At 36.8% G+C, this 22,026-nt stretch overlaps 1 protein-coding gene across 3 annotated transcripts in view; it reads left to right on the forward strand.

Annotated features, from left to right (window-relative positions):
* The window catches only part of ngfrb (nerve growth factor receptor b), an 89,964-nt gene that overhangs the window by 54,181 nt on the left and 13,757 nt on the right, over positions 1-22,026 (forward strand). For all 3 annotated transcript variants that reach the window (XM_056469086.1, XM_056469087.1, XM_056469088.1), the window contains exon 3: positions 315-674. In XM_056469086.1, coding sequence (XP_056325061.1) covers positions 315-674 — 360 coding nt within the window. The remainder of the gene's footprint in view (positions 1-314; positions 675-22,026) is intronic.

Here is a 22,026-nt window from a genome sequence, read left to right on the forward strand (position 1 = left end):
TGGATAAAATAAAGTTGGCATGAGAGTTATTACAACCTAACAGACACCTCCTCACCATTTTTGCTTGTTGTCGAAATTGACAGTTTGCCTCAGACAGACATAATCTGAGTATTTAACTGAAAACAAACAGGAAGTGCATTGTCAGGTTTTTATTTACAAGGGTAAACATTTTTTTTTTCTCAATAACATGCTCAGATGAATTTCTCACAACCAAACTAGCAATGTGTTAGTTTTGATAGTTAGCAATGTTTGATAGTTAGCAATGTTAGTTTTGATCCCATGTGTACTTTAACCACATCTCCTTCTGTCCTCAGGCGAGACGTTCTCGGAGAACTTCAGCCATAAAGAGAAGTGCCTGCCTTGCACACAGTGTTCTGAGCTGATGCGCATGCTGACGCCCTGCACGGATGCCAACGATGCCCTGTGTGTCTGCAACTACGGCTTCTTCTTCAACAAACTGAACGGTCGCTGCGAGGCCTGCACTGTGTGTCCTGTAGGCCAGGGTGTGCAGATGCCCTGTAAATTTAACCATGATACAGTGTGCGAAGTGTGCGTGGATGACACGTATTCAGATCAGGACACCTCTTTTGACCCCTGCCTGCCATGCACGGTGTGCGATCAGCCCGAGATGGAGGTGAAAAGCTGCACTCCTGTCAGTGACACTGTCTGTCAAGGTAAGAGAATAGAGAATCAAAATCAAATTGAAACTATGGTCCCACTTTATATTATGTGGCCTAAAGGAATAGTTCACTCAAAAATAAAAATTAATCATCATTTACAGGCTTTACATGCAGATCTGAACAAAAAAGAAGGTATTTTGAAGAAAGCCAGAAACCTGTACCATATGACTTCCATAGTATTTGTTTTTGTCAATGGTTGTAGTTTTTTTTTGCGTTCTTCAAAATATCTTCTGTTGCGTTTAACAGAAGAAAGAAACCCATAAAGGTTTGAAACTACTTGAGGGAGAGTAAATTGTGAGTAAATTTTCATTTTAGGGTAAACTATCCCTTTAACTAATAGGTACTTGCCTTACAAAATAATTACAATGTACACTGTAAAAAGTGATTTAGTTTGCTTTACTTAAAAAGTCGGTAAACCCATTGCTTTTAAAGCAGTTAGTTGACTTTACTTAGAAAAAGTGAGTAAACCCATTGCCTTAAAATAATTAAGTAAACCAATTATATGCATAATTCTAAAAATTAAGTTAAGTCAACTTAACGTTCCAGGTTACAATGGATTTACCAACACAGGCTCATTCTGAAAACGTAGCCCTATATACATTTCTGGAAATCGCGAATTATGTAGGCAGAAGTCCAGTGGCTTACCGCTTATGTTGCCAAACTTGTGACATGACAGCGACGGAGTTGACTGCGACAGCAGAATTTGAGTCTGGTGAAGAACAGTTTTATAAAAAAAGACAAAAACAAGAGCCAAAAAATAAACAAGTGAATACCAGGGTGAGAATGTGGTAAGATCTGAAAACATGGTAAAAATCAGGCAACCGTGAGGGCTTTTCTTTTTCTGGATTCCTTTTGAAAACACTGTCGGTTGGGTTTAGGGAAGTGGGTGGGCACTGGTCAATCGATGCTTTTGAAAACTCTGTTGGTTGGGTTTAGGGAAGGAGTAGTGTGGGTCAGTCCATTGGTCAGTCAGTAAGTCAGTCAGTAGACAGCAGCCTCTGGTGGATTTACATGAGAACAGCAGGCACGAATGGCACTCTCGAGAGAAATTTGAGATCTGATAAATCATATACAGCGGCCTCTGGTGGATTTTCGAAAACAAAAACTGTAAAAAAAAAAAAAAGCATACCTCCTGACACATATTTGGCACTCTCCAGAAATGTATATTGAGGTACGTATTCAGAATAAGCCTGGGTTGGAATTTATTCACTTTTTCATTTTAAGTGGCTTAGGGAATAGTTCATGCAAAAATAAAAAATTCCATCATCATTTACTGGCTTTATAAGTTTGAATAAAAAGGAAGATATTTTGAAGAAAGCCAGAAACCTGTAACAATTGACTTCCATAATATTTGTTTTTCCTCCTATGGATGTCAATAGTTACAGTTTTTTAGCTTTCTTCAAAATATTTTTGTGCACAACTTTTGTGTTTAACAGAAGAAAAAAAACCATAAAGGTTTGAAACTACTTGAGGGAGAGTAAATTGTGAGTAAATTTTCATTTTAGGGTAAACTATCCCTTTAACTAATAGTTACTTGCCTCATAAAATAATTACAAATGTACACTGTAAAAAGTGATTTATTTTGCTTTACTTGTGAGTAAACCCATTACCTGTAAAGCGATTAGTTGACTGTTTTAAAAAAGTAAGTAAACCCATTACCTTTAAAGCAATTACTTGACTTTACTTAAAAAGTAAGTAAACCCATTGCTTTTAAAGCGATTAGTTGAATTTGCTTTAAAAAAATTTAGTAAATCCCATTACTTTAAAATGATTAAGTAAACCATTTGCCTGCATAATTATAAAAATTAGGTTAAGTCAACTAAGGGCGCACTCAAACTATGCTATCCGAACTGTGCCCAGGCCCGTTTCCCGGATCGTTTGAGAAGTGTGAGTGCCCTGGCCCTGTTGGAAGAGGTGTTCCAGAGCACGCTTCACTTGAGCTCAGTTTTAGTGCAAAGTGCGCCTGAGCCCGAAACTGAAGACGTGACGTAACTTTTAAGGGACTGCTTCATATGGATTTATTAATCATTTTTACTGTTTAATGAACGCAAACTGTCATTGATCATTAAAGATAAAAACCCCTCACTGCACGACAGGTGCACCTTCAGACTTTATGATTGTTTATGAGCATCAAAGGTGGCTGATCTGTTCGGCGAAAAATTTGACTGCGTGTCACTGCATCTCAAATGACTAAACCGATATAACGATATAAAGAAATCTCCACTGTGCTGAGCGAGAAAGCTTCTTAACCTGAACAGTGCATCATCGATGACGCAAGGATGCTCCGGCTCGAATGCAATATGAGTGCAAGCCGTCGGGGGAAATGTGAGCGAGAACAATTGTGTTTTAGCCCGGTTCAAGGCAACTTTACATAGTATGACTATACCCTTAACCATTCCAGGTTACAATGGATTTACCAACACTGGCTCATTCTGAAAACGTTGCCCTGTATACATTTCTGGCGATCGCAAATTATGTAGCCAGAGGTACGTATGGCTTTATTTCGTCTTTAAAATGAATGCTACGAAGCAGTATGACACAGCTCCTTTTCGCGCCTACTAGCTGACTGTTACCTCCGTATGGACGGCTTTTCTGCTGTTACCAGTTTGTCGATTGGCCCACCGATTATGTCACCCAACTTGTGACATCACGACGACGGGAGTTGACTGCGACGCCAGCGTTTGAGTCTGGTGAAGAACAGTTTCAGAAAAAAAGTAAGACAAAAACAAGAGCCAAATAATAAACAAGTAAATACCAGGGTGACAATGTGGTAAGATCTGAAAGCGTGGTAAAAATCAGGCAACCGTGAGGGCTTTTCTTTTTCTTGATTCCTTTTGAAAACACTGTCGGTTGGGTTTAGGGAAGTGAGTGGGCACTGGTCAATTGATGCTTTTGAAAGCTCTATCATTTGGGTTTAGGAAAAGAGGAGTGTGGGTCAGTTCATTGTTCAGTCAGTCAGTCAGTCAGTAGACAGCGGCCTCTGGTGGATTTATGCGAGAACAACAGGCACGAATGGCACTCTCAAGAGAAATTTGAGATCTGATAAATCGTACAATGCGGCCTCTGGTGGATTTTCGAAAACAAAAACTGCATAAAAACGTACCTTCTGACACATATTTGGCACTCTCCAGAAATGTATATTGGGGTACGTATTCAGAATAAGTCTTTTTTGTGTAAAGTCAACTTGATATTTTTAAGGCAATGGGTTTACTCAGTTATTAAGTTACTAATTGTTTTATACAGTGTACTAAATGTTTTCATATTGTATTACACAACACTTGTGCAATACAATATGCATTATGTGCTATTGAGGTGATATACGAGAAAGGTTAGGCACAGGTTTGGTTCAGTGCTTAATTTGTGAATTGCGAGGTCCCGGAAGAGATCAGGTTAACGGATCCAGTATGTTTCCTGAGGATGTAGAGGTGTCACGGACGAAAGTGAAGAAGGTTGGGGAGTCGCGGATAAAAAGTGAAAGTGAACAGTGGACGGGGGAGGAGGGCGGTTGAGGAGGGGGATCGGTAAAATTAGGTGCTGTATCAGATTTCAGAGGTGCCGGATACGGTGTGTTCCAGCACAAATTAAGCCCTGGTTTGGCGGTATGGGTAGGTTTAATGGTGGGTGTAATGGATGGGTTATTATAAATGTAGGTTTGGCGGTATGGGTAGGTTTAATGGTGGGTGTAATGGATGGGTTATTATAAATGTAATAACAAATTAATTACAGATGCAATTACATGTAGACATTTTTTAAAATGGGAAAAACATGTATGCAGATAAGAAGTGCATTGTATCAAATGATCATTTAAATGTAAGTACATAGTTGTTTAGGCCACTTAAAATAAAGTGGGACCGAAACTATAAATAGACCATGACACTTATGCTTTGTCTGAACTCACTTTCCTACTATAAAGTGTGCAAAAAACAATCAAGTGACCAAATACATGGTATAGATAATCTACTACTAATTTTTCCCACCAGTAGTTTGACCCTCACTCACCCCAACAATATAGACATCTTTTATTACGGGTTAACAAACTGATAAAATTTATTGGTTGAATTCTGACTAGGCCCAAAGCAAGGGAGCACATAATATTTTTGTATTAGCATATTTTGGAACAAATTTGCACTGCTTCCTGTCAGTTTTTGAATTGATTTTAAAGATCTTACAGTATGTTACCTTACAGTATAAGGTCTTGAATGGTCTTTTATGCGTGTATCCTTGCATGTATCTTTTACCTTTGACCTTTTTATATGTATGTAAAGCACTTTCAGATGCTTCTTTTAAAGGTGCTATATAAGCATAGTTTTCTGTTACTCCCCCTGTTCTAAAATAACTGGCCAAACAAACTGCCCCATGTCTTGACCCTTAATGGCTCTGTTCTTTTTTGTGTGTCACTATGTGGTTGCTAGTGTGTTGTGGGTGGTTGCTAAGGTGTTGCTGCTAAATGTGATTGACTGGTCCATTGTTTTTTACCTAGTGTTGAAGGTATTGATAAAATGACCTTGCCCGTCTATCACATAGTACAAAATTATAAACACAGAGATGGTTTAAAGCCTGTGTATTATAATTTCACAACAATATACTCAAATTGTGTGAATCATTTATTATATTTTAAATGTTTTGAAAAGAGTTATTATTCTATGTTCACTAAGGCTGGAATTTATTTGACCAGAAATACAATAGTATATTTCATAGGTCTCAAAGTCAATTCGGTTTTGCTCCAACCCTAATCAAACACAGCTAACTAATCAAGGTGTTCAAAACTAGAGACTATTATGCAGGTGTGAGTCGGAGGTGGTTGTAGTTAAACTGTTCAGAGCTGCGGCCCTCCTGGAATTTAGTTTGAGACCATTGGTGTATTGAAATATGTTTACAAAGTAACTTAAAATAAAATAAAATTTAAGAATCTATTGAATTGATCAAAAGTGACTTTGAAAACATTTATAATGTTACTAAATATTTATTTATTTATTTATTTTAAATGATCTATTCATCATAGAACCCCCCCAAAATGCATAATGGTTTAGGCATAAATGTTAAGGATCACTCCTGTTTTCAACATTGATAATAATGTTTTTGGCGCACATATTAAAATACAGTGTTGGGTAAAGTTACTTTAAAAAATAATATATTATGATTTTAAAGCACTTAAAAAAACAGTAACTAAATATGCTACTTTTCAAGGAAAGTAATGTGTTTAGTAATGTTATTTTTGTGTTTAAGAGTTAGATGGGCATAAGATTGTAATACATTACTTTTGAAAATAACTTTACCGAAGAATGAGTTTGAAAGTTTCCTGTGTTAATACATTTTAAGGCTATTTTCAATTGTAATATTGTTTCAGAATATTAATGTTTGACTATATTACTGTTTGCATTCAACAACTGAGCAGACATAAAAACATAACATATTTCGTAATAGATATTAGTCTTTTAAATTTAAATTATTTATTAGTTTTATATATGTTAAAATGTAAAATTTAAAAATGTAAAGGTGATAACAGTTTAGACTAGGACTGCATACATTAAACAAATTAATGAAAAAGATTTGACTTATTAACATGGCATCACTGTTTATATTTAGATGTGATTTGTCCACAAATAGAAAACATATGATTTAAATCTAAGACCAAAACATTTCGAGCTTTTGCTCTTGCCCAACCTGCTGAACTCATTCTAAAGTCAGATGCTCTTAGCATAGCCAGAAACCCAACATTTGGCATGTTATTACTGAGCTGAATTTAACTGTGAATAAAATTAAGGCAGTATCTTGAGCAAAGGATCACATTGAAGGATCTGCAGTCCACATTACAGGCTTTGTTCTGTGGCTCACCACTAATACGGTTTCAGAAGACGATCAGAGAAAGAGCCTTTGTAAGTTGGGCCATCAAAGGAAACCATACTAAGTGCAGCAGGGCACATAAATGGATTCTCAATGTACTTTCTTAATGTATTCTAATTATGACATTACATACAGTATATATGAGGTCATTTTGAGCATTTTGTGTCTGTGTGTGTGTGCGTGGAGAGCATTTGTTATTTAGTAGAAGGGAATATTTATTTAGTATTTAGGGAGATGTTTACACAACACCATTTTAACTAAAGATTCATTTACACAACATCAGTGGAAAAAAATTATAATAGGAAAATTGTAATCATATTTATTTATTTATCTTACTTAGGAATTAGAGATGAGACTCTGATTGGTTTAATGCATGTTATGTCCAAAACACACCCATTACACATTAAGAGAATAAGGACAATCCTTTTAGACCATGTGCTGGGTGTGACGACAGTTTCTACCATTAAAATGGCAAAAGTGGTACATGCAATATATATAGGTCATTTTAAGTTCTTTGTAATATGTGTGTGCGCGTGTGTACATGGACAGCATCTGTGACTCAGTAGGAAAGTGTGAAATTTTAAAATTTTAGATGATTTTAGATGATTTGATCATTTAGGGAGACGTTTACGTAACACCATTTACATTTACACAACATTAGCATATTGGGCACATGAAAGTACAAACTTTTGAAAAGGGGTTTCTAGGTCTGCTTGATTATGGGAAAAATCATAATAACTATTATTTTGGTCATAATGACAATTATTTCTTTTTATCTATTGCTCTTAAAGGGAATGGGAGATGAGACTCTGATTGGTTTAATGCACGTTATGCCCAAAACAAGTCCATAACTAATTAAGAGAACAAAGTACAACCCTTTTAGACCATGCACTGGGTGCAATGACTGTTTTCCCTTTCCTAAAAGGCCCCAAACACCCATAAATCATTTTTTGAATTTTTAAAATGCCCAAATGACACCTATAACTCATTAAAATGATAAGGACAACCCTGTTAGACCTTGCTCTAGGTGCAGCAATTGTTTATCTTGTTCTTAAAATGCCCAAAACACACCCATAACTCATTAAGAGAATAAGCACAACCCTTTTAGATCATGTGCTGGGTGCGATGACAGTTTTTCCCTTTTTTAAAATGCCCAAAACACACCCATAACTCATTAAGAGCATAAGGACAACCCTTTTAGACCATGCGGTGGGTGCGATGACTGTTTTTATCTTTTTTAAAATGTCCAAATCATACCCATAACTCATTAAGAGGATAAGCACAGCCCTTTTAGGGGAGCGCTGGGTTTAACAACTGTTTTTCCCATACTTAAAATAGCAAGATTGGATTCGGACATGCCCTAAGTGTGCTGGGCTCTTCAAACCTTGAACAATCATCATTACAATAGAGCCCGATGTGTTTCTAAATCAAAATCAAGCTCACTTTTTATTTCTGTGTCAAAGCAAATAACAAATGAAAAAGTTCAATTGAGGAATAAGGTGTGTTTGAATGAAGAAGAAAAAAATATTCAAAGCTCTATAACCCTCTTTGAATTTATTTATATGGCCCTATGACAATGCCAAGTGTGTGATTCACAGTACTATATATTTTCTTTCTTTCAACTATTTACACGCACATACAATTTTCCACATTCTGACATCCATCCCAACATACCCATAAAATGATATGAATAATTTATCCAGTCGACTCTACAAAAATCTGATCTATATTTTTAATTTTAACTTTCCAACAGAATTAAAGCCTATGAACAATTATTGCAACATTTTAGAATTAAATGGCCCTGGGGTTAAAAATTGCAGTTTAATGGGTTTTAATAAGGACATTTTTGTCGCTGAGGTCCTGAGGGTAACTTTTTGTACCAAGTGTAAAATATATATTTTTAAAGGAAATGAAGGTGACTATTAAAAGCCACAATTTATGCAGTTGGCATTAACACAAGCAAAATTATAAAAACAAAAACTGAATTCTACATAAATATCCATAATGTACAGTCTGCCATGAATGCATGACTTGAAACTGCTTATACATATATTTACTTAATAATGAAATCTGTTAATATATTTGTGTGATGTGCCATGAGAAACCCACTCACTTGGGAGGATAATACAACACTTTCTTCTCTATGGTATACACAATTTGAAGCAGTACTAAATCATTCTTTAAACTTACGCCACACTAACTTTTGTTAATTAAAGAGATAGATCATCCAAAAATGAGAATTTACTCACTGTTTGGTTGAATATTTATTTTTCTGGATTGCCTTTGGCATGTAATTGGCTAATTAGCTAATCAGCAAACAGTGATTCTGTGGTTTGGATCAGTTTAAAAACTGCTCAGATGTGTGTGCGTGTGTTTGTAAGAACTCGTGCCTGATGTTTATCTGACAATAATCAACAAGAGATTTTCTCTGACCTCGTTTGACCTCTTGCTGAGGTGAGAGGTCATAGGTCATGGGTGATTACAGGTCTTCCTGGCTTCTGCTTAAACATGGAAATCTCTGGAATAAAGCAAATTAAACTGCGTTTGTTGTTCACTACAAAAAAAGTGAAGCTGCTTCAGATAAAGAACATTTGTTTGTATCAGGAACATTAGAGTTAACCAGACAGCATAGGCTGCAGAAATATCTCAAATGATCTGAGGGTGATTTCACACTTGAGTCCACAACACATCCCATAATTTCTAAAATATCAACCTCTACCAAATGTTTGATATGTTGTTTTATGGTAAAAGTACCAGAATTAATACATATACCATGGAAAATCAGAAAAAATCAAGTGTAAAACCAACTTATTTTAAAAACATATTCTAAATAAAACATTTTTGAATACTAAATCATCTTTAATTTTTTGAAGTATGCCATACTATATTTCAGATTCTCATTTAACATGCTTTCTTGTTTTTTTTTTTTTTACAATAAAACCAAAATCAAGTGTAGTAGTGCAACATGATTATGTTTGTTTTATTTTTTGTAAACTAACAATGCTGTGTGTGTAAACCATTATTTAAAACAGTCATTGTTCAAATAACTTTAACAGTCATCATTTAAAACAGTCAAAATATGGTCAACCATTTGTTAGAGCAGGCAGTTAAAGGGTTAAAATTCCTTAAATTCACTTCATGTGATTTCTAAATATTAATATAATTATTATTGACAATTTTATTCAAATTGTAAAGCTTTTACTGATGGTGATTTGATTTATTGTGAATATTTAAGCAGTGTACAGTAGATTTTATTGACTAGCAAATGTTCAATCCAAATATATTATTGCACATGATTTCTATTTAGTTTTACATACAACACTTTTATTAACTTGCTAGACCTTTCTAAACTTTATGCTTACTTAAAGGCATTGTGCACCAAAAAATTAAAAATTACTCACTATTTTCTCTCCCTTTATAAGTTTCGTTATTCTGTTAAACACAAAAGAAAATATTTTGAGGAATGTTGAAAACCTGTAACCATTGACATCCATAGTAGAAAAAACAAATACTAATTAATCTAGTTATTACCGGTTTCCAGCTTTCTTTAAAATCTTATATTATATTCAACAAAAGTCAGAAACCCATAAAGGTTTGAAACAAGTAAAGGGTGTGTAAATAAAAAAAAAAAAAAATTAATGGTTTAAATTTTTTAATGATTTAAACATTTTAAATGATTTAGAAAAAAAAAGAAAATTTTTTTGTTGTTGTTGAACTATGCCTTTAACATAAAAAATTTGCCTAGTCTCATCTCTCTTGCATGGTTTAAAATGATTGGTATGTAAAGTCACCAGCTTCCGAGATGATCTTGATTCAGTTTGATTTAAATGGATTGTTGGAAGGGTTCACTTATGGGCCAAAAAACCCAGAAAGCCCTTCAGATCCCTGAAAAGGGCCTAGTGTTAAACACCCAGATTGCAGTCATTTTTGTCCTTCTCTTCTCGAATGGTAGATTAGTCATGTGTGGGTAGAGACAGTAGCATGAAAGTGGCGTGTAATCTTACCAAAAGGCATGAACTTGTGTTGGTGTGTGGTGTGTGCCTCAAGATGTGGTCACATTTCTTATTCACAGATCCCATTTCATCTCAAAATGAAAAGAGAATACAAATTATTGTATATAAATAAATAAAACTAAATATTTTTAAGTTAACTTGAGCAGCACAAGGCCAGACAAAATCTGTGAACTTTTATTTTGCTATTTCTGCTTGCTATTTGCTGGATTTCTGAGAAAGATTTTGTGAGTATACGAGCTGAAAACTTAACAAATAAAATAAAAAAACAACTCTATAGGTTTTATTTAAGGTCTACAATGCAAATTCAATCTATTAGAACCACCTGCACAGCAGGTCTCTCATTATACGTCTACGAAAAGACATAGAAAATAATACCTTTTAACCTGCTATGTGCACAAACAATATAAACATCTAAACATTTACACATCATTCATTAATCTAAGAAATTAATATCTTTAAAAAAACAAACTGAATTAATATACTGCATAAATCTACTCACATTTACATAAGTAAATTCACTTACTAGCCACTTTATTAGGTACTAGTACTAGGTTGGACAACTTTTGCCTTCAGAACTGCCTTAATCCTTTGTGGCATTGATTCAACAAGGTACTGGAAGTATTCCTCATATGATACGAATCTCCTCTTCCACTATATCCCAAAAGTGCTCTATTGGATTGAGCTCTGGTGACTGTGGAGGCCATTTGAGTACAGTAAACTCATTGTCATGTTCAAGAAACCAGTCTGAGATGATTTGCGCCTAATGATATGGCAAGTTATCCTGCTGGAAGTAGCCATCAGAAGATGGCTACACTGTGGTCATAAAGGGATGAACATGGTCAGCAACAATACTCAGGTTGACTGTGGCGCTGACACAATGCTCAGTTGGTACTAACAGGCCATTCTCCTCTGACCTCTGGCATCAACAAGCCATTTGCGCATGCATAACTACCGCTCAATGAATATTTTCTCTTTTTCACACTTTTCTCTGTAAACCCGAGAGATGGTTTGTGTGAAAATACCAGTAGATCAGCAGTTTCTGAAGTACTCAGACCAGCACGTCTGGCACCATCAACCATGCCACATTCAAAGTCACCTAAATCTCCTTTCTTCCCCATTCTGATGCTCGGTTTGAACTGCAGCAGATCGTCTTGACCATGTCTACATACCTAAAAGTTGGTGCCACTTGACTGGCTGATTAGAAATTTGCATTATCGAGCAGTTGGACAGGTGTACCTAATAAAGGGGCTTGTGAGTGTAGATGGAATGACAGGCTCAACAATCTGTGGAAATCTGCTTAGTTTTCTGCAGATTTCTACAGACACAGATTCCGTGTTGGCTTTACTACCAATCACTAATTTTACTCTTTGTCTTCTGTTATGTTTTTTCTTTTACCATCATTTAATGCTTATACCTGAAGCTATTTTCAACGACCCAAATCATTTAATAACTCACTGTACTGCCATTATTAAGATCTACACTCAAAGCAACTATTTTTGACTTACATAAAGGGAGATGATAAATTTAATTTAGTAATAAGTTAAACTTTCAATTAATCTTTTCGATTTAAAGAAAACAATTTATTTGCAGAATGTTCGAGACTTAACTCTAAAAATGAAGCTTTTCATAATTGAATCTTGCTTAGTGATGCATTTTTGTGGCCATGAGACACTGGAGGGCTGTTCTGACACTGCAAGCACACAGAGGAGCTTTATTGGTCAATATTCCTCCCATGCAAACCTAAAGATTTATCATCACCCATATTGACTCTTTAACTTTGACCTCTATTTCTGCCCAGTACAATGTGTGCCTTGAAAGTGAGATGTCTGTCAGAACTGGACAGAAATAATCAATCTCTCCCTTTCTTTTTTTTCTCCACCCTCTTATACTACAACAATAAAGTGTGTTCATTCATGACCACTGCTCGTCCCCCAGTTATCTGGCATGTGCCCTATGACATTAGTGGATAGAGAGATGGGCTGTTTTGTGGGGTAACGTAAGTCTTTGCCCTGATGTGGGGGTCCCGGGGTGATGATCCGGCGTGCGTCTGAGCTTGTGTCACCCCATATAAAGTCTTATACAATTCTGAAACTTCTGCACCATGGATTTTCCTGTGGCATATAACTGTGCTTGTGGCTGGAGTTACATCATTGACATTCCAAGATGCACAACGTGGAATTTCGGCTTCTTACACAGAATTTGTTGCGTTTTTTGCACCAAAGTTTCCAAGAGAATCTTTTCAGTAGGGAACAATTTACGTCTATTCTTTTATCTCACAATCTTACCCTTTGCAACCCCGAGTGTCAAGGTTCAGCTACTATGTTGTGTGGCAAGAGTGTGTCTGGATGACATCACTGACATTCAAGCATGGATGTTCATTTGTTGGAGAAGTTAATGATCAGAGCCAGTTTAGACCATGTAATTCAGAACCGAGGGGTGAGGAAGTGTTGGGATCTTTTAGGAGGGAATTTTTGTAGATCTTTTTATACAAGAAGAAGAAGAAGAAGATGGTAACAAAACCAAAACTAAGCATAATTGTATTTAGCAGGGATTAGGGATTTGTATCAGTCAATCCTTTTTAAAGTGTTAAATAATAAACAGACATTCCTGTAGAGTTAAAGGGATTTGATGTAATAAAAGAAACAAAATAAATGTGTAATGCATTTGCACTATATTCATTCATTTTCTTTTCGGCTTAGTTACTTTATTAATCTGGGGTCGCGACAGCGGATTGAACCACCAATTTATCCAGCAAATGTTTTACGCAGCGGATGCCCTTCAAGCTGCAACCCAGTACTGTGAAACACCCATATACTCTTATTCACACACATACACTATGGACAATTTAGCTTATAGTGCATGTTTTTAAATTGCTCGAACCAGCGACCTTCTTGCTGTGAGGCGACAGCACTACCTACTGCGCCACTGCGTTGCCTGCCAATGAAGTTATTAAAATATAACATTATAAAACAAAAATAACCTGTTTGATTCTTTTTTCCTTCGTTTTTCATCCATCGGAGCTAACGTGATCCTGTATTTGAAATGACTGCGTGCAAAAAAAACTATTCTGCGGATAATCGGTGACCTCTTAATATTGTTTTTTTTAAAGGGGGCGTTGTCCAAACACCGACCAAGCCATGCCCATTTTACGTCGTGGTAATGAAACCCCTGGAATTTAGTCAACCCAGGCTCATTCTGAAAACGTAGTCCCGTGGATGTTTCTGGAGACTGCAAAATACGTCTCGGGAGATACGTATGGCTAAAGTTTTTGTTTTCGCGAATCCGCGAGAGGCCGCTGTGTGCACTTTTTCATATCTCGAATGTCTCTCGCGAGTGCCGTTTGCACCCGCACTGTTCTTGTGTAAACCCACCAGAGGCCGCTGACGGACAACTGTCCATCTGACTGACCGAATGATTGATTGGGCGACCGGCCAATCGACTGACCCCCCTCCTCCTCCTTCCCTGAACCCAACCAATTTTACCGATTGAGCCCTCATCTGTTTTTTACCACGTTTTCAGATTCTCACCGCCTTTCTCAACCCTGTTTATTCACTCGCTCATTTTATTTTCTGGAACTTACCTGATGTCTGGACCCGCTTTTCCCTGGACTCGAACCTGGTTGCTGTTGTCATGGTCAACTCCTCTCTGCATCTCAAGCTGCCGACGTACACGACGAGCTAACTGGACAAACTGGTTGTGGCAGGAAAGCCCTCCACACAGAGGTAAGCGTTCAGCCGGTAAGCGCCAAAAGGAACGGTGTCACACAGCCCCACAGCGTTCGCTTAAAAAAACTAAATGCAGCCATACGTACCTCACGAGACATATTTTGTAGTCTCCAGAAACGTCCACAGGACTACGTTTTCAGAATGAGCCTGGGTTGCATTTAGTGCATGCCAAACAGCAACACATCGTGGCAAACACGTCTTGTGCCTTATTGCGCCGGGTATATGATAGGGCCCTATGATTGTTTAGGTGTTTCACCAGTGTTTGCTCTGGCATTCACTCTTCTGTGAACAATAAATCCCACCTTTTTTTCTTATTTTAAAAAATGTATTAAAAACTTTAACATTAGCGTTCAGAAGCAGAATACAGGTTCCTAATAATAAATACAGTGTGTAATGCATGCATTTGTATAAATAGGATCTTGTGCATGTTAAAGCATAAATACCACCAACTGACACTATTTATCGCTGACAGGAGGTTCAAGGGTGGAAGCGAACAGCATTTACGCATTAGCACTTAATTAAATCAGGTAATAGGAAGTACTGATTGAAGATCAGATTTCCCCGTCAGTGAGCTCTGACTCTAAGCAATGCATGATATGGTCAGCTTAGTCCAGACAGCTTAACTTAGTGATTAGAGAGGGACAGTTTGACTCTGTTGACACAATACAGATTGTAGGATTTGTTGGCTTGCAACTGCAACAATAGCAAAAGAAGCATTTGAAGCCAGAGAAGAAAGGAAAAGGAAAGACAGATGTGTATCAGGAGACAGATTTAGTGGCAAGAGGGAGAAAGCATATGTACAGAAGCGTTTGTGGTCGATAACAGAGATTGGGTTTCTCCGCTGCACTCTCAGGTTACTTACACTGACCTTTTGTGAGCAGGATCACGTTTTGCCGCAGAGAGCACATGCACACGCCAACAACACACACGCACACATGAGCTCCGGCATGACGAGGCATGTTGTTGTTGAGTATCTTCCAATAAACATAATGACACGGTCTGGTCCTGCTTACAGGAAATACCATTCAAACCATTATCTGCTCATTAAAGACTAGTCACCTTCTCGCTGTTGAATCACATAGTTGGGATTGGGAAAAATAAATGCATGTCTGTGTGTGGGTTCGGATTTTGCTTTAACATGCATACATGATTATGGTTATCCAGTAACTATTATGCTATAAAATGTGTCGTGACTGGTTGTCCAGCCTTGTTCTCTTTGTAGTTCAAGTGTAGTCTATTTAGTGTACACCCAGCTCGCCACACAATGTGTGAACGCTCAATCAGGACCACAGATCCTCAGACTTTTGTATCATTTTTCAGTGTGCTCCAGTGGAACTCCATTACTTTCAATCATTACATTTACATGGACACAAATAAGTGAAGTTTATTTCTCCCCTTCCTCCCCCTTTACCATAGATCAGGCGACACGGTGGCCCAGTGGTTAGCACTGTTAGCCCCACAGCAAGAATACTGCCGGCCCTGGTCCCACCAGGCCGGTGGGCATTTCTGTGAGGAGTTTGTATATTCTCCCTATGTCCGCGTGGGTTTTCCCCGGGTTCTCCGATTTCCTCTCACCATCCAAAGATATACATTATGCATAACAGACTTAGCAATCAAGCACTCGTCTAGCTCCCTTTTTCTCACGTGTTCCCTTAGCTACTGCAAACGGGGAGTTCTGAGATCCACCAAGCTCAAGCTCCCCTCTCACTCTGTGAATGGGAGTGAGCCCTGGGCTCGAGGATCCCTTGAGCTCAGGGCTCTCTCCCGGGACAGCATACCAAACAAGCTTTGATAGATCATCAGCTAAGTGTGAACTCTTGAAACAGTTCGTTATCAGATTTATGGCTCAGTCACAACTTTTATGTAAACACCCTAATTGATTTGATTAAGATTGATCCAAATGAAATTTCTGGGCTGTGCGGTGGCGCAGTGGGTAGCACGTTTCCCTTACAGCAAGAAGGTTGCTGGTTCGAGCCTCAGCTGGGTCAGTTGGCATTTCTATGTGGAGTTTGCATGTTCTCCCCGTGTTGGCGTGGGTTTCCTCTGGGTGCTCCGGTTTCCACCACAAGTCTACACATGCGCTATAGGTGAATTGGGTAGGCTAAAATGGCCGTAGTGTATGTGTGTGAATGAGTGTGTATGGATGTTTCCCAGTGATGGGTTGCAGCTGGAAGGGCATCTGCTGTGTAAAACATATACTGGATAAGTTGGCGGTTCATTCCGCAGTGGCGACCACAGATTAATAAAGGGACTAAGCCAAAAAGAAAATGAATGAATGAATTTCAAAGACATCAACCAGATAAACATTTTACCAATCTGAGGGACATTATTTTTTTAATTATGAACATGTGTAAAACTTGTATTGAGTAAATTTAAGGTCTTTTTTAACAGAGAATTTAATTGCTCAGTTCCTGCAAGTTCTAACAGGTGATATCAAATATTTAGACGTGGTTTTGTTGGAAACAATGTATGTGTTGCTGTTGAGAATGTCAGTGTTATTATTTAACAAAATAAAAACTACTGTTTCAGTTTTGATTTTTGGCCCAGTACATAAGAAGTTTTTGGTTTTAGCCAAGAATTTTCATTTTGGTAAATCCTAGAGTGTAAAATCCCATCTTGGTCACTAGTTTGACCTGTTGTGGTCGATTGGCATGACCAGTTAATGAGTTACATGGAAGCAATGTTTCCTTACATGTTACGCTTCATGTTAAAAGGATAATTCACCCAAAATGAACATATACTTACTATTTACTCAATCTTCATTTGTTCTAAACATGTTTAAAGGTAGGTTAAAGAAAGCCTGCAACCATTTTACCTTCATAGTGGGAAAAACTAATACTGTGGGTGTGGATGGTTACAGGTTTTCAGCATCAAAATATTCTTCAAATGATCTTTTATGTGTTCAACTGAAGAAGAAAACAGCTTTGGAACAAGTAAAAGATGTGTAAATGATGACAAACTTTTCCGTTTTGTGTGAAATATCCCTTTAATGCCACTGATGCAATATTTGGATAGGAATAATGCAGAAAAATAGTACACAAAAGTAGAATAAACTACCAAGAGGGATAAAGAAGCGGGAAGCTGAGCATTAGAAAGAAAAAGACAGAAGTGCGTATTCAAGTCTTTATGAAGAGGAGGATAACCACCAGACTAAAGGTCAACCATGCATGAGAGAGATGCGATGGAGAGATAATGGAAAAGAAAGAAAGCAATACGGAGAAGCAGAGGAGATACAGAGACATGGGGTGGGGGGTGAGGGGTTTTGTTTCTTGACAAAGAACATCTCTGTCTATGATGGTGTCTGGTGTCTCTTCTCCAGTGATTCACTGTGTATGTGTGTGTGTGGTTATGGACTGTCATATTATTCAGAGACTGCAGGAGGAAAAGGGAACGGATATGAATCGAAAAATTGAATTTTGGATCTATTTACCTGCAAATACAATATAAAGACTCATAAGACACTCTAATCTTGTTTTCTAGACAATTATTGGTGTCTGTCAGGGCTGCTTGATTATGGGGAAAAATCATAATCATGATTATTTTTGTCAATATTTTGATCACGATTATTTAAAACATATGAGTGGGCCATATTACTATATATATATTTATAATTTTAACCTATATATATTATTAAATAAGGTTGCTGTTACGCCTTTAACTTTAAGAGATCCTGAAAATTCACAAAATCACAGCAAAATTGAATGAGAAATACTTAGAGATTGAAAATAATGAGAGAACGCTGAATAAAAATATACAAATGAAACAAACTGCAAAATATTTTAGGCAGAGTCTTCACTATTAAAATTAAACTTTTGTTTTTATTAAAGCCATAAAACTCAAGAGCAGTGAGTGATTTTGTCATTGTCTTTTGTTCTATTGTAGTGTTTTTAAAATGCGAACAAATATAATAAACGTTAATGAATCAAGCACGTCCTATAAAAGTCACATCATTTTACTGATTTCCATGTGAAATTGGACTTTGCAGAGAAATGAATGTAGACTGCTGGAAAGGAGGCAGGAAATTATGCAATGATGGTTTTATCTTGATTGCTGTTGTTTTTTTTTTTTCATATTCTGAGGTCGTAATTTTAATTGAAACTCAATTAATTGTGCAGCCATAGTGTCTGTTATAGTCAGAATTGCTTTTACATACTTTAGTTAGTAAGAAATGGGGGCTTCTTGTCACACTTGGGTAGGGAGGAGACAAGGACACAATTGCAGAAAATAAATGGGTTTATTAATACTACAAAAAAAAAATAAAAAAGAAACAAAGACTACCCGAAGAGGGACAAAAAACATAACTAAACACAAAAAAGCACACAATCTTGACTGAGCTGGAAAGACTGGAGTAAAAAAATAGAAGAACGAATAACATTTGAGGTGAAGTGCTTCAAAACAAATCCGCTATGCTTCATAAATGCCAAATCCCAAACAGGATTGTCAAATAAAATAATAATCTAGCCTAAATAAAATTAAAGTGAAATATTCAGTTTCAGAGCAGCCAAATTAAACTATTTTCCATGTTGCGCCGGTCAATTACAATTTAATTCATTTAATCAAATAATTTGAATGAGCTGGAAAGGCGTTTATAATATTCGCAACAGCACTGAACATCTTCCCACATTACCTCAGTGGAACAGACTCGGTTGGAATTGTGGGAAAACTCAGAAACTCGTTGTGAGAGTGGAGATGTCTGCTTATTTATGCCAGTCTGTCAGATGAAATAGTTTAAAACACCTTGAACGGTAGCCAATCTGATCTGTCTGATGAAAGAGACAGTTTCCCCGGCTCAGGTGCTGATGAGACTGCGGTCTCCACTCCGTGTGGGGGATCAGTATTTGTCTCATTAGTTTTAGGCTTTTTGGCAAATGTCTCAATTAAGTTTATCTGTTTTAAGGAGCATTTTCTCATTTTGAACCTTGTTTTAAACGATAGTTATATGGATTGTAATTGTTAGTGTGCAGAAAAACCACCAGCAAAACTAAAGCCAATAGATTTATTTACCCATCTCCCACTATGCAAGTACATACATGCTTTAAAACACACAAACGCACACCTTTATTTGTTGTCATTCTTTCTTGCTTTGTCAATATGTTGGAGTGTATACTGTTTAATAATCAATTTAAATTATGTAATTAATAAATAAATAAAAAAGCGCCATTAATTCCCACCCTCTCATGGTAGGTATGCACAGTGCATACAGCTGTACGACTGCAGGTGCCACTGTATATCCAGGTATATCCAGATTTTCCTTCCATGGCACCTTTAACAAAAAATTAAATTGTAAACCTGAATACCCTAGAAACCACACAATAATGTGCAAAACTATTTGCAGAATCTAGATAACCTCTCAACAAATATCTGAAATGGTATAGCAACTGTGTATTGTGTATCACAAAGAAATGGCATTGAAGTAGGGAAGTGGGCTTAACAGCGCTCTTCAAAAATAAGAAATCACATTCATGAACTGTTTCAACAGACGCTATTTCTGTTCAGCTTGTGTTTCATGAATTTGGTAAATTATTAAGCTTGCCACAAAACAAGCTCACATGGCCAAATTTCCCTCCAAAATGTTTTGTGCTGCAGTACTTAGATCAATAAATCCATACAGAACATTCCCCAGAGCATGGCTCTTCCCCAAACCAAACCCCCAGTGACCCCTCCATCCCCCTACAGCCAGAATATCTGATGATCTTCAATGTGTCTGTCCATCTGTCCATGGTATAACTTACACCACCCATTCACACACACAAACTCACTAACACACACACACAACGGCCCGGGGCGAGGTCTGTCCTACTTGGGCTGAGCTTCTACCTCTCCAATCTAATCACAGTCTCCTGCACTAGTCGAGTGTCCATTAGGTTTGACTCAGGACAAAGCCTGTTTATTACGGCCCTCAATTGAATCAAAGATAATCCAATCAAAAGAATCTCTTTTTTTTTTTTAGCTTTCCGGCGAACAGAGCTCACAGGGCCAAGACAAAGCAGTCTTAGTACTAATCTGCTTTTACTCAATTTTACTACATTTTCTGGGCTGTTTTTGTGTCTTTTTTGTTTTGTTTTGTACTGACTAGACCTAAATGGAATCTGTAAACTTTTCCCACACTTTTTAGTAGCTAACACATTTCACAGATTCAGTGGTGGATCTAGGAATTTCTAAAGGCAGGGGCCAAGGTAGGGCCACAGTTTACAGAGGGGGGCCAAGTTATTCAATTGGTGCTTGCACTAAATGTTTAGAACTTATAACACTTTTTGACTTATTAATAATACAGTATATATTAATAAATTAAAATATATATACAGTATTGCACACAGTGGTACAAATACAAATGGTACAAAGTGGTACAAATGTTACTTAAGAAACAGTTTATACCTTTATAAAAGTTGTAGTTTATATGGCACAGAAAAAACTCTTATGATACTGTCCTGTACCTTTATGGTACAACTGAAATGAAGGTACAGAATTGTTCTCATAAAAAAGTACATACGTGTTGGACAACTCCTTCTTTATTACAATATCTACACTGAAAAAATTATCTGTAGTTTTAAGGTTTATTTTCGGCAGCTGGGGTGCCGAAAAAAAAACTTAAAATAACGGCCGTTAAATTACAGACATTTACTGTAAAATAACAGAGGTTGAGTAACAGAAATTTACCAGAAATTTTAATTTAAGAAAAGAACGATGTAGTGACGAGTGTTTCCCAAAACCCTAGTTGCTTTGTCTCAGATCTATCATTTGAACTACGTTAGTTATAACTAAAAACGCCCATAATGACACTCTAAACGGGGAGGAGTAACAACTTCTTTAGAGGAAAAAACCCATACTTTATTGTGCATATTATATTTTTTTACACGCACACGCATTTAAAAAAATGCTATATAACTTTTAATAAAACATGCACTCGTTTTTCATATTAATTGAAATATATGTAAACAGCACATATAGGGCCTATGTTTGCTTTACAAATATTAATGAGAATATTCCATAATCTCTTCTAAAACATAAAACCACTTAGCTAACACTCTAATCTCATATATAAATCATATATATTTTTGTTCACAAGCTTTGGAGACGTAACATAATATCCGCTTTTAATAAAAGGTCACCTATAGCTTTCGCCATGAGCCACGACTGTGTTCCAAGTGGCATCAATGTTTTCAAAGTGCACTAGAAAGGGAACGCAATTGTCAATATGAAGATCGCTAAAACTGAACTGTAAAAATACAACATTTAAATGTTGGAACGTTCTAAATGAATAGGGCGTAGGGGGGATAACTGGGAGTTGAACACAACCAGGAACTGTGCTATTAACTACAGCTCTAGAGGTGTAGTTGCTAGCGTACAAGTTCGCAATGCAGTTTGCAAATGTTTGTTGGAACGATGAATTTGGGAAACACCAAATAAACAAACTATGTTTGTAACGATGGAACTTGCGACCTTAGTTGGCTAACAATGGTTTTCGGAAAGGCACCCCTGATGCACTGCTTTCATTTGTGGTAAATGTCATGCATGATGCAGCTATTTAAAAAAAGCAAATTTTTTAGACAGGATGTATGTATAGATATCAGAAATCAGGAGACGCTAACTGAAGATTTTCGGTAAATGATGTCCTTCAATTGTTGTGTAACCTTCTTATAGCGATAAAAATGCACAGTAATTCTGAACAGAAGGTATCCGTGTTGCAGGGTAAATGACAAAACAGAACTCATCTTTGCTTTCACTATCGATTTCGCTATGAAGCACACTTTTACCGTTGACACA

This window comes from Danio aesculapii, chromosome 12 (assembly GCF_903798145.1).
Source record: "Danio aesculapii chromosome 12, fDanAes4.1, whole genome shotgun sequence".
Lineage (NCBI taxonomy): Eukaryota > Metazoa > Chordata > Actinopteri > Cypriniformes > Danionidae > Danio > Danio aesculapii.